Source organism: Hipposideros armiger, unplaced genomic scaffold (genome assembly GCF_001890085.2).
Source record: "Hipposideros armiger isolate ML-2016 unplaced genomic scaffold, ASM189008v1 scaffold_25, whole genome shotgun sequence".
Classification (NCBI taxonomy): domain Eukaryota; kingdom Metazoa; phylum Chordata; class Mammalia; order Chiroptera; family Hipposideridae; genus Hipposideros; species Hipposideros armiger.
In genome coordinates, this window is record NW_017731375.1 from 5,485,810 (window position 1) to 5,499,129 (window position 13,320).

Sequence of the window (13,320 nt, forward strand, 5' to 3'; positions counted from 1 at the left end):
CCCAATTCCCCAATAAAAATCTTAAGAAAAACCAAAAACATCAAGGTGCAGAATGATGTGTACGGCGCACATGCACACAAACACAGACACACACACACACACATATGAAGGCTACACAAGAATGTGGTTCAGTAGCTGGAGCTACAGGGAATGGGAGACTTTTTTCCCATGTGCTCCTTTTTGTACCTTATGAATTTTGAACCAGAGACATAATGTATTCAAAAAATTGTTTTGTTAAGTATCAACTGACTGTAGCTGTAATGAACTCTTCACACCTCCATGCTTTCATTACTGAAACCTAATTACAGTGGAGTTACAGCTCACCTGGGAATCAGGGTCTGAAGTGAGTGCGTACAGTGCAAATAGCACATAGTAAAAATTTGCTTTAAAAATCCCTGAAATATATGCCACACTGGACCGACACAACATCTCAATAATTCCAGCACAGCTCATTTTCACTCCAGCACATGAACAGTTCACTGTTTCTTCAACTGACTAGTGGGTAAAATAGCTGGCTTATACTGAGGCCTCACGTTGTGATGCTAAAAACGTGTGTCTTTAAAAAGCCATCCTCACAACAGTCGCCACTAGATGAGAAGGATTTAGGAATTCAGACAGGCTGAGAGAGTGCAGATTCCCATTTCCATCTCACACTGATCCAGAACCTTCACGTTTAAGTTATTTTCCCTTGCTTTTGTCACCAGATGCATAGAATAGGATTTGCATAAATGTACATAAGATGTACAGCGACAACATGGGGTTTTTTAAAATACATTTCAAAATACTGTGCCTCTATTCATTGAACAAACCATTACAATGGAACAGAAAATCACAACCCAAGCATAATATGTTAATCTGCTGACAAAAAAAGAGTTGGACAGAATTCCCAGGTCAAGATGAAATCAAGTGGGGGTAACACCTCTTAACCAGCATCACATGTGATCTCATAAGGTGACATGAGCTCAGCTGTAGCCAACCCATTCCTCTATGTTGGCATTCCCATACATCGATATATAGGTTCCTCAATCTGTACTCTGAGGAATCTTATAACCCTCTAAGAAAAGTTAGCTACCACTGAGGCTAAATAAAAACTCCCAAACCTTTCTGTCCATGATCTCTCTGTCGAGTTCCAGGTTAATATTCCTACTAGCTACTTCTCACGGGATTCATCCACTGGCAACTCAAATTCACTACAAACTGAACTCATTCTTTCTCCGCCAACACCTCTCCAAAATCTGCTCTTCTTCTAGTAGTCCCTACCTTGGAAAAGAGAAAAACATCCATCCTGCTGCCCAAGGCAAAAATCTAAAATTCATACTGCATTCCATCTATGTCCCACTTCTAGAACCAATTCCTAAGTTCTGTAGATCCTCCCACCTTCATCTCTTGAAGTCCGCCCCGCCCCTGTCTTGCCTGCCCACTGTGAATGCTTTGGTTCACCTTCATCGTTGATCACTTGAACTAACTGCTCTCTCCCTGCCTTAGTCGCCTCAATCCATCTCGCACACACCTGAAAAATTAACAGCTAAATACAAAGTTAGCTTTGTTCCTCTTTCTACTTTAAGAACAGGACAAGAACAAGTCCCCAAGTAATGATACAAGATGGTAAAAACAAGCTCATTTAATAACATGATGTAATGCAAAGAGAATGCACCACCAGGTATATTGTTTATGAGAATGTTCCTCCTCTACCCCACACTACATGACCAAGTTAAATACGCTAATACATGTGTTTCAATAGAAATAGGCCACAGGGAAGCAAGGAAAAGTCAACTGCCTTCTTCAGAGTCAAAAATGAACACAAAATGGATCACAGCAGTGATAAAGGCATCTTCAGGAAAACAAAGGGCTTCCCAGACCTATAAGTCTAGAGGACATTGAGGCTGAATGTACTAATGTGTCTAAGAAAGAACAAATGCCTTAGCTAGAAAAGGATTTGGGAGGTAAAAGCAAGCACCGAAGCTCAAAGAAGAGGATCTGAACTAGGGAAAAGCACCCACCCCTAAAGTAGGCTGAATAAGGCTGTGTGAGTCCCAGTCCAGCAAGTGTCTCTCCCCAAGTTGAGCCCATGCTAACTAAGCTACCTGACTACCATCTGACCGGGTAGGTAATGCCTACTAACATGAATGTCCCAGTCATCCGGCTTGAGTCTTCAGGTCCCTCTAACTCTTGTTTCTTACTTCAAATTAAACCAGCATATTAACTAAGACCAGGTAAGCAAATCTACTTATGTCAGAAAGGTTTACATTAATCACGCCAATACGCACACGCCATTATAAATTACTATAAACCGGAATTCTGGCTTTACACATCAGTCGTGCACAACTGGTGAATGTAAGTCCAACCCTGGGATCAGAGCTGCTTTGAGCATGCTGTCCACGTCAGATCTCTAAGGGTGTCACACCAAGGACCAGACACAGGATGGAGGCAAATGCTAAAACTGCACATGTGGCTATTTAAGTGTAAATTAGGACTAAGTAAAACGAAAAATCTGGCTCCTCAGTTACAGAAACACATTCCCAAATCACCCATGTGGGACAGCACAGGCACTGAACGTTCTCGCTGTCACAGGAAGTTCTATTGGATAGCACCGCTCTGGGAGACCACCTCAGACTAACCCTATTAGGAGTCCTCTTGGGAAACGACGTGGGCTAGTCCTGAACGGCGAACCGAATCTGAAAGCTAGACTGCTTTCTATAGGGGGTAAGAAATACTCAACAACTGTTTCCTTTCCTTTTGCAGTGATTTCTTCCGATCAGAATATCCAGTTCAGCCTTCAGGATCTCTGCCCCTCTTGATCACTGGATGATGCTCTAAACTAGAGGCGGTATATAGAGGGCAGAGGTTATAAGCACACTCTCGGAAGCCAGGCTGCCTGGATTAGTACCTCATCTTTGTCTCTTACCAGATGTGTGACCTTGAACATGTCAGTACCTGTCTCACTGGGTTATGATGATAATAAAACGAGTCTAGACATATCAAGTCCTTAGAATTGTGCTCAATACAAAGTAAGCGCCCGGGAAGTGTTAACTGCTATTATTTCTACCACCGCCATCCTGGAAGCTCTTTAGATGACAAGTGTGAAAAACGCTCACCCAAGAGAATTATTAGCAAATACAAAGGAATTAAACTAAAAGAAGGATCACAAAGTCAGAGTGTCTACGACAAAAGGACATTTTTTTTAAGATAAAAGGAATGGGTAATCGGGAGAATATTAAATACCAAATAAAGTCATGTTTTCAAGAAAACTTCCCGACAATGTCTTACTTATAGGACTAATAAACCACTGCTCAAAAGAAGTCTACATAATAAGCTCCTGAGCTACTTAACCAATAAAAACTAAGGAGGAACTGAAAAATTACAAGTTTGAGTTCACTAGACCAAATGATACTTCCCTGTATGAAACACGTTTTGACATTTAAATGCACTACCTCTCAGACTCCCTAAGTGACCTCTATGTTTGCTTTGATGAGCTGACTGAAGCTCTTCTAGTATTTTCAGTAAGCAGGGAGAGCACCAGATATAATTAAAATACCACAGCAAGCAACGATCCACCACCATGTGTTCTCCGAGCGGAAACCTGCTGTACAACACCACACCTTGCTCGTCCAGACAGGCAATTTAAAAACCCAGACGATGAAGCACAAACTTCAGCTGTAGTCACACGGAAAGAGGCAGAGCTTTGGAGACACACAGGCCTGGGCTCAAAGCCTGGCTCTGCCATTTACTAGCTGTATGACCCCGGGCAACTCGCATTTACTTAATGCTTATGAGTTTCAGTTCACTCTGTAAAATACAGGTACAGGATGTGCCAGGTGAATAAGAAATGTATGAAAAGAGCCTACAGCAGCACCTGGCACTTAGCAGCTGCTACATTAATAAGTCTTCCCGAGAAGGCCCTCCGCGAGTCCTGAGACTAAAAGACCACTACTTTACATGTAAACTACAAAAATTATTTTGACCAGGTATTAGCTATAAATCATGAGATGAATGCCTTAAAATTACCGTTTGTTTTCTATATTTTACGAGCTGTTCCCCAAACAAAACTCCCTGCTGGACTATTACCATAAACCACCTCAGCCTATAATAGAAATAACTGCACTTTTTACACTGAAAGTTTTTACTGGCACTTCTGCCACATGTACCTTCACTGGTCCACATCCAAACATGAACACTAAGCACAAATATCTAACATTTCTTCCTTCCCCTATCCATGGAGAAAAGTACAGAAGTTTTGTTTTTCAGTTTCTTTCAGTGAGTTGAGTTCCACAAAAACAAAACAATGCAGGGTAATTGCTTACCTGGGAAATATTTTGTACTTCAGAGCCACCAATCCAGAATGAAGGGGGGATTCCCTTTCAGACTAGTCTGACAAAAGACAGCAGTCAAGCAGCTTCCAAGATGCTTTCCGTTTACTGTAGCCAGCTTTCTTCAACAAAATCCCAAACATGCACTTCGGTAACTGTTGAAAGACAGAAAGCAATCCATACACCCACCATGGCACCAGCGGCAAAGGACAGCCACCAAGAAATGGAAGGAAGGGTCAATGGAATGGTGGATCTGAGGCACAGAAAAGTTACGACCCCTGCGCAAGCTATTTGGATAAAAGGTCTGCAGAGGCATTCCTCACCAAAGTGTTGAGAGAATAAGAAACTCTACATGGCAAAGGCTTGCATCCCTAATTTTAATATTTACTCATGATAAATATCATGCAAGTTCCAAATGAGACAAGCTAAAAGCTGCCACTATTAGCCACATAAATTGTCCCAGACCATTTGGCTACAATGCACCTCCTTATGTGTTTTCTAAGCTCCTCCACCATTATCAAAAGTTTGTCAGCCAAAATGAATGGTTTGGGAGGGCTCAAATACTGCCCAAGAAAGATATTTATTTAAGCACCTAACAAGAAATCTTTTGGTTTGCTACATGTAAGACATCAAATCTACACATTACCCAAATCTTCAACCCGCAGGTGAAACACAGGACATTTTAAAACAAATGACATCATTTTAAGAGTGAACTTTTGATTCAGTAAAGGCCAATTCACACAATGGCCAGTCATTGGGTGAACTAGAGAAAATAATAAAGAAGCTAATAAACAATTTATTAGATGACACCTTTAAAAACATAAACCCAGCGCACATTATATCAACATTCTTTGACTACCATACCAACTTTTCCATTACACTGCAAATTCTAAACAAACTATAAAGGGGAGAGAAAAAGGCATTCAACAGGATGACACAGATGAAAACTTAAAAAATCAAAAGACTATGAACTTAACTTGCATATAAGTTTTCTACTTCCTCAACTGCCACGCTATTGCCAAATGTCTTGCATTAATTGAAATACCTACCCTACCCTGACTGAAGGGCTACCAATGGGCCAGTCCCCTATACATTCATTACTCATATTTAATTCTCAAAAAAAGTGAGAAGAAATAATTTGCCCACAAGTCCCACATCTACCAGGCGGTACAGCCCATGACCTTTTCATTGAATATGGCTGCACCCAAGTCCAAGGATTAGAAAAAAGAAACCAAGCTTTACTCTCAAAGGTCCTAAGTTAATTAACATCAGAATAGAGAACTAAAAAAATTACAGAAGAATAAATATTTCAACCTGGCTGAACTAAAATACAACTGAATTGGATGAGCCATCCTGAAACAGCTAACTCCCTAGACCTTGCCACTTAAAAAAAGCATTTCATTAACAAAGAGCCATGTAATTTTAAGGCCTATGATATTAAAATTAAAACAAAACACAGTATAATGTTGCCCAAGTAGTCTTGTGTTTATAAGACAAACACAAGATTATGTCTGTGAGGAAGGATCTCAAATCTAGTTGAAACTGAGGAATTTTTAAATTCCAAGATTTGTTAATAGTCCATAGACAATGACAAAAGATGTTCTGATTTTTCAGGTTGTAGACAAAGCAACTGAAGTGATTAAAATACCAGTCTATGATTAACTTTACCATTAACAATCAGATGCAAGTATCTTAATCCCCACAACATAAAAGAGATCACGTAGGTAAAAATCTCAAGCAAAGAATGAGTGCTCAAGTTTTTCCCATTAAGTGATATTACTCTGGAGCCTAAAAATAAATTAGAAACCCAGTTTTGATCAAAGCGGCTATAGTAAGCTATGGCTAGCAGCTAAGTGCCAAAGCAATATACTCTTGTTTTTCAAAGTATAACTTATTGCTATGACCAAAATGCTGAACACGTATAGCAAAACAGAACCACAACAATTTGACTAACGAACTCATTTCTGAACCTTTTCCATGTAACAGTGAGTTAATTTTCCCTCTTCCCTTCAAATTAACACTTGCTGAACGCCCGCTGTAAGCCAGAGAGATAAAGATTAATAGATGCCAGGCCAGGAGTGTAAAGGCAGAGGTCTTCCTGTCTTCTGCCCCTTTCTCTTTGAGTCTCCCAAGCAAACATTGCACAGAACCAAATATATTATGTTATTATTAGTTCTCATAAGTGTTCTCAATTAACTCTTAAAAAATATAAATAAAAGGAACTATTGAAATTCCTTTTTTTCTCAGTAGTAGAGCTCTCACTTCATTTTTCTTTTTCTTCTGTGGATCAGAAGCTTGCTGTCAGGGATTGGTTTCCTATATGCATTATACTTATAGCTGCACATACATTATATTTGCTCTCTACTCACAAAGAGACTTTTTCTTTCTCCTTTTACATGGTAATGTCCCACTGTTTTTCATGGCTTTCCATTCTGTGAAGGTCTTCATTGTTGACTAACCTGGAGAGGGAATTTCCTAAAATTGCTTCCTGCTTACATCACAGAACACTGCCATCTTTGAATTTTGTTAAAACAATAATAAGATCCAGGTTAGAGATACCCTACTCGCCTGTCAGGTCTTCCTGGTTTATCTCATTTGCCTACAAAGACAAACTTCCTGTTAGGCAATTGTCATCAGCAGAAACTTAACTGAGGGTAACAAGCACATTCTTGACCAACAGGTTTCTCCCCTTTTTCAACTAATTCAATGAACAACTCAAATACAACCCAGGAGGAAATCTTGTACCATACTCACTGCTTATTCTGTTAAAGGTCAAAATCACCAAGATTTGCCAAAACAAGAACTCAAAAATCCTAATTTCTCACCTAACCTAAACCAACCAAGCATACATCACAAGCACAATGTTAATGACTCATCCCCTCACTTTCTGCCGGCACAAATAAAACAGGGCTGGGGGTGCTCTCTGTAGTCAGAGTGCAGGCTAACTCTGTCTGATTAGGAGTTCTTAGTAACTGTAACAGCACTTCCCAGATTTCCAAGAGAGTACTGATTCGGTACGATTTCATCATTTCCCCCAAAGATGCTTCATTGAATGTATGGCTAAAAGCAACTGAACCTTAGGCCTCTGTAAAGCTTCACAAATAAATACATGCACAAGTGTGGGGGGGAATTAAAACCTCTTTACACCATGTGTCTTGATTGTGCTTTACAAAACACAGTCCCTGTGCTTGTGGGGAAAGCACCAAGCCTCACATACATCTCTTGTATAATCCTCCCAACAATTCGGAGCAATAACTACATTTGCTTATTTTTATAGAAAATAAAATTACACAGAAAGGCTAACTTTCTTAAGGTCACACAGCTAGTGAGTGACAGAGTGAGGATACACACTCAGGGGTTTCACTCGAAAGCTCGTGCCCTTTCTGCCCAGAACCTTAGAACTTAGAGAGTGTTTGGCAGGTGAACTGACAGGTATAAAGGAATCTAGGTTTCCTCCATACGTGGCTATCAACCTCTGTCTGGGACGTATAGAAATCAACTTGTATGTGTGTGAAAGTCTAAGTAAAACGTCTACGGATGTCTGTGTGCCACATACCACAGGCCTCTTACCCCTTACCAGTCTTTCTCCTCTTTAATCATCTCCACCCTTGTCTTAAAGTTATCAAAAGGAACCTTAAAAAGGTTTCACAAGAAAAAAATACCTAACATTAATTTAAATCAATAAATATCTATTGGGCACCCAAGTGCTAAGCATTACGAAGGAATCAAAGGACACTCAGCTACAGCTTCTGGAAGGGAAGCTCGGTCTCGATCGGGGGCTTTTATGATAACCTAGGACGGTATGGTACGTCCCATAACAGGAACAGATTATTATGAGAATTAGTGATATAGGTTAGAAATTCCAGAAAAGAGGATGGAGAATTAGTGATATAGGTTAGAAATTCCAGAAAAGAGGATGGTCAAGATACAGGCAGACAGCAATAATGCATGTAAACAATCAACCAACAAGCTCAACATCTACGGAATACCTTTTAAAAGAAGGCACTGTGAGTTTATCTTTCAATAGGGGACACAAACAGGAAATTACGTATAATACAAGCCTGGACTATGTTAAGCCCCACAAGATAAATACAAACTACAAGAATTCATTCATTCACTTTAACAAATGATTATCATGTAGGCAGTGCTAGATATAAAAACAAAATGGTATCTGCCACCATAATATAAACTGACATCATGGGGTAGCGTCTACATTGTTTTGAGGGGATAGGATTTTGGCAGAGAGGATTGCTGAGATCTGACCTAAGCCAGTTTGGCCAGAGAGCCAACTATTAGATCCTGCCCATAAATATCAGTAGCCTTAAATACATAGGCTTAGGTCAGTTCGAATCGGTGCTGACAGAAGAAACAGTGTGAGCAGAATCAGAAGAACCACGGTCCTCCGCACTTTGGCTGGAACATAAAATGAGTGAGGAATGTGGGAAGGAAAGCCAGAAGGGAGGCTGGAATTGGAATTATTGCGACTTGAAATGCTTTCTTTCCCTTAAAGTGTGGAACTCAGGATCCCAGGCACCTCACAGTGCAGAGAAGTTTGTTTCTAGAATTGACAGGATCACACAGTGCGACTCAGAGGGATCTATGCGCTGCCCTGTGAGCCTATGTAATGGGCTACTGATTCTCCTGTGCTAGCTGGCTCAATTTTCAAGGTCAGCAGTCAGGGCCCAAGAGCGCCAAGGCTTGTGTGCAGCATCAGGTTTCTCCTAGTCAAATCTGAAGGGATATCTAACCTACTCCAAAATCAGGGGCAAAAATTGATATATTTGAGCCACAGCTTCTTGAGGCAGGTCAATGAGGTCTATAAACAGTTGTTTGTTTCATTTGGACCCTACTTTGTCTATATAATCTGCATTTGGTAAATCAGCACAAGGTTAGACTTAGATGAGGATAAATGATAGTGACAAAGATACAATTTCTTAAAGAAGTCATGAAATATTCCCCTTAGAAAGCCAATGGTGGGGAGAGGGGGGGAATCCAAAAGGGGGGGGAAAAAGTGAAATTTTTCCAATAACTTCACTTAAGTTTCTTGCATCTGCATGGCCCTGGGGCCTGCCTGTACTTGAATAGCTCTGAAAATAGCATTGATATCACACCTTCTTAATAAGGTCCAATGTATTTTACCTATATTATAACAATTAGCTACTTAGAAATAACACAGAAGGGAAATGGCTCACTTAGGGTCACTTAGCAAAAGAGGGGAAACCATTCAACAGCTAACAATAGAATACAAACTACCAATTAATTGAGTACAGGCGGGGGTGGGGGGGGTGCATTCACACCCAAAGAGAAGGGAGGATGCCCCCTCCAAAACTTCTAACATCAGCTTCTGCTCTCTTCTAATAGAAGATTAACCATCTTTCTCTTCCAGTTGGTTAGCAGCACTGTGAGTGCTTTCTAGCAATGAGTGCCTTAAACATGAACTCGTATTCCTAACACAAGCATTAATAAATATCATGTGATACATAATGCAGTTTTCATTCTTCAGTGAAGTCCACTGCACTAGACATAGCCTGGTCAACTTTGTATATTTCCAAATGGATTACTACTTTTCTACCTCATTAACAATAACAAAAGCTGATGTTACTGAAGCCAGAAGTTTGAAAGACAGTCCAGTCCCTCACGCTATGTACAGTATTGGGCCAACATAAGGCCATGAAAATCATTTGGTGGTTAAATTATTCACCATCAGCAATGGTAAATGCAGCTAGTTGTCTCAATCATGAGTGTATAGTCTATATTATAGACTGAACCCAATGAGCTACGTCTGTTGGAAAAGCATTCTTTGTGGACCCAGCCTCAGGCAGGGGGAGGAGTAACAAAGTGGTTATATTTGGGAGATTTTAATTAGTCTGCTATCAGCAGCTTTATTTCCTAGTAAAGAAGTGCAAGGGGAAAAAGGAGAAAGAATTAAAATCAAAGTAGAGGAATGACGATTAAGAAATCAGAGATACCCATGAAGTCTGTATCCTCTCTTTAATATAGCACACTCTGAAATTATCAAATGGAAGTTATTCTGTTAACCATTAAGTACCAAACTGGTACAGGCAGCACAATCACAAATATTTGAGTATTGAAGCTGACTCATAAAAATCTAAAAATATTTCATGCTTTAGGCTTTCAAAATACCATTAGTTTAACCCCTTCCCCTCCTTCAATCATGTTATTTTTAAACCAATGTAAAAAATATTTTTAACCTACTTCTGGAAACTGTGATTAAAATGCAGCTAATACAGAAAGCCACATGCAATTAGATTTTAAGGCATTATCGTTCCTACATCTGCTCCTGGATTTACTAAATCAGTTAAGTACCTGTGCTATCTACTACACTCAAATAAATACATATATGTTTATCAAAAGGGTTGCCTAAGAGTCTTAACTGTTATCCCTCTGAGGGAGTATCAAAATCCATATATAAAAAGCCATTTTAAAATTGATCTAGATAACTATTAAACTCTTTATAAATTTCCTAAGAATCCCAGTTTATAATGTCCTTTAAAGGCTGACATATCTTTTCAGATCACAGACAAGCACAAGCATGTAAAAATCAAAACTTTTTTAGATTATAAGCATAGCATAGGAAACCAGTAAATTTAGGCTGAAGATTTTTTGTTTTGCAATTCACCCAAAGACACTAAATAGTTACACTGTATTTCTTCTAACTCTTTTGAAAATAAAAACATTTTAGTTACTTTTTAAATGAATAGAAATGAAAGGAGCACAGGACAGCCAATTTCAAAGAGGTATCTTGATACAATTTTCCTATATGAAGTACTCCTCTGTTAAGTACATGTATGTACATCCATAAGAATATGTACTATATTTGTAGTTCTAATTAAGGTATTTTACCAAAATAATCCACTACAAAAGTTGCAGAATATCAAAGACTTGACTACAATAGTTTGATAAATTATACTGAAAAAAAACAAATTGCTTAACAAATGAAAATCAAATAAAAACCCCCAAGTGACAGTATCCCTTAGAAAGCAACCAAGCACACACACACACACACACACACACACACACACACACACACACACACACACACACACACACACACCCCAGAAACTACTAGAGGGTTTTTTTTGTTTTGTTTAAGTTTTCAAGAATGCTGGAGAATTCTAGTTCTGTGAATTATGCAAAGGACAGCAAATATTAAGCTGCCTCCGTGTTCATGCTACTGTACTTCCATTTTTAAAACATGCATCTCAACTCCCCAAGTACCATCATCCACAGAAACCATGCAGCTATCCAACAGACTTTCAGTGTCACCATTTATTATTTATAGCATTAAATGGGGGAAGTGGCTCTGATGTCACCGACCCTACCCAGTGGAATTACTGACTCAATAAACATTTTCACACTGGAGAAAATCTGGCTAGGAAAACCTTTTGCTGGGTTAAGTAGATTCTTTCACCTTTCCTCTCAACCGTGGGGTAGAAATTGTTACTGTGTTAGGAGAGATACAAAGTAACTGTCAAGGTTTCCACAGGAAGAAACCCTGGGCTTGTCCATTTGCTGAAGCAAAGACTTCCTCCTCCCAACTCTCCACAGCCCAGTTTGATTTCTCTAATGTTCACACTGGCAGGTAATAGCTGCCATGTTTTATTTCTTCCACTGCATCATCCACCAAGTAGCCAACTCTTCGCTTCTACTAGCCACTCTCTCGTGGTCCTGTTTCTAAAAACTCCTTCTGGCTCAAGTCCTAATGGGCAAGGGGGAAGGGGATTGATTGGGGTGTCCGCGGGGCCAGGAAGTCTGGTCTGGCTACCAATGGTTCCTAACAGAAGAGGGATCGGAGCGCTACCCCAGAGGCCTAGGAGTCTCCCCCCAACACACACCTTCTTTTGAGAATAAAGAACTGGCGAAAGTGATGAGGGCAACCCTCCCCCCTCCCTTCCCCAATTTCCCAAAGCAGCTCTCGAAAACATGAAGTTACGGTCTCCCTTTCCCGGGAGGTGGGATCCGGAGTACCTGGGGCCTTGCTATGCAAACACCCCTCTCGGCCCAGTAGGAAACCCTTTGTCCGAGAAGCCGGACATCAAAGGGGCCCGGGAAAGAGACCCCTTATCCGTCACCACCTCAACCCCACCACCTCAAATTCCACCCCCGTAGGGCCTTTCCCGGCATCCACGCAGCCCTAGGCTGGGGAGAGGGTGCGGAGACCCCTACTAGGTGCGGAGGCCAAGGCCCTGACCGATCGCCTCCGTATCCCCTCCCACCACCTCATTCGGCCTGAGTGGGGCTTTCAAGAGCGGTGCAGGCCTGGGCCGGAGAAATAGAGGAAGAAAAAACATCATCATCACGAATCCCCCCCTAAGAACGGGAGCATGGGATGCTAGAGCGAGTGGGAGCTAAGGCCACAGCATAAGCGAGCGAGGGTCGTTCGAGAGATGGGCCCGGGGACAGGACAGGGGGAGAACCGAGGGGCATGGAGGGGGCCGGACCAGGGCCGGCCTGGGATCGCGAGGGATCCGGAGGAACCGCTCCCGGCCCGAGGCCAGGGAAGGCAGAGGGCCCAGGTCGGGGCCGAGACGGCGGGGAAGGGCCAGGGCCGGCCTCGCGCCGGACCCGGAGGTGGGCAGGCCCGCCCGGGGCCGGACGGACGGAAGAACAGACGGTCCCGCGGGCCGCACTCACCATGAGCTCGATGGTCTTGTCCTCAATCACCGAGTCGGGCTCCATGGCGGCCCCGGCGGCCCCGCCTCGCTCTCCCCGCGCAGCAGCGAACGGCCCGGGCGGAGGAGGCGACGGCGGAGGCGGCAGAGGCGGAGGCGGTAATCGCACCCACTCTAGCTGCCAGCCCGCCCGGGCCGCCGGCAGCTCCGCCCTCCCCCTCGGCGAACGCAGTGCGCCGACAGGACTACGGCTCCCAGCAGGCGCCGCGTGCCCCGCCAGGCGTTGTGGGAACGAGCCGCCGACGCCGGGCCGCTCTCTCCTGGCGGCGCGAAGCTCGACGCTGAGGCGAAAGCAGCCCCCGAGCAGTGAGTGCGGGGCG

The 13,320-nt window shown here is 42.2% G+C and overlaps 1 protein-coding gene across 6 annotated transcripts in view; it reads right to left on the reverse strand.

Annotated features, from left to right (window-relative positions):
• The window catches only part of FBXW11 (F-box and WD repeat domain containing 11), a 109,128-nt gene extending 95,818 nt beyond the window's left edge, over nt 1-13,310 (reverse strand). Inside the window, exons 1-2 of one of the 6 annotated variants that reach the window (XM_019635960.1) lie at nt 12,963-13,308; nt 4,302-4,462 (exon numbers count right to left, since the gene is read on the reverse strand). Coding sequence is in view for 4 of the 6 variants with exons in the window: in XM_019635958.1 (XP_019491503.1) it covers nt 12,963-13,007 (45 nt within the window). In the remaining 2 variants the exon portion in view is untranslated. Of the gene's footprint in view, nt 1-4,301; nt 4,463-12,962 lie in introns of all 6 variants that reach the window. The other 5 variants (XM_019635963.1, XM_019635958.1, XM_019635959.1 and 2 more) reach the window with 5 other exon arrangements.
• Nucleotides 13,311-13,320: the final 10 nt, after the last annotated feature.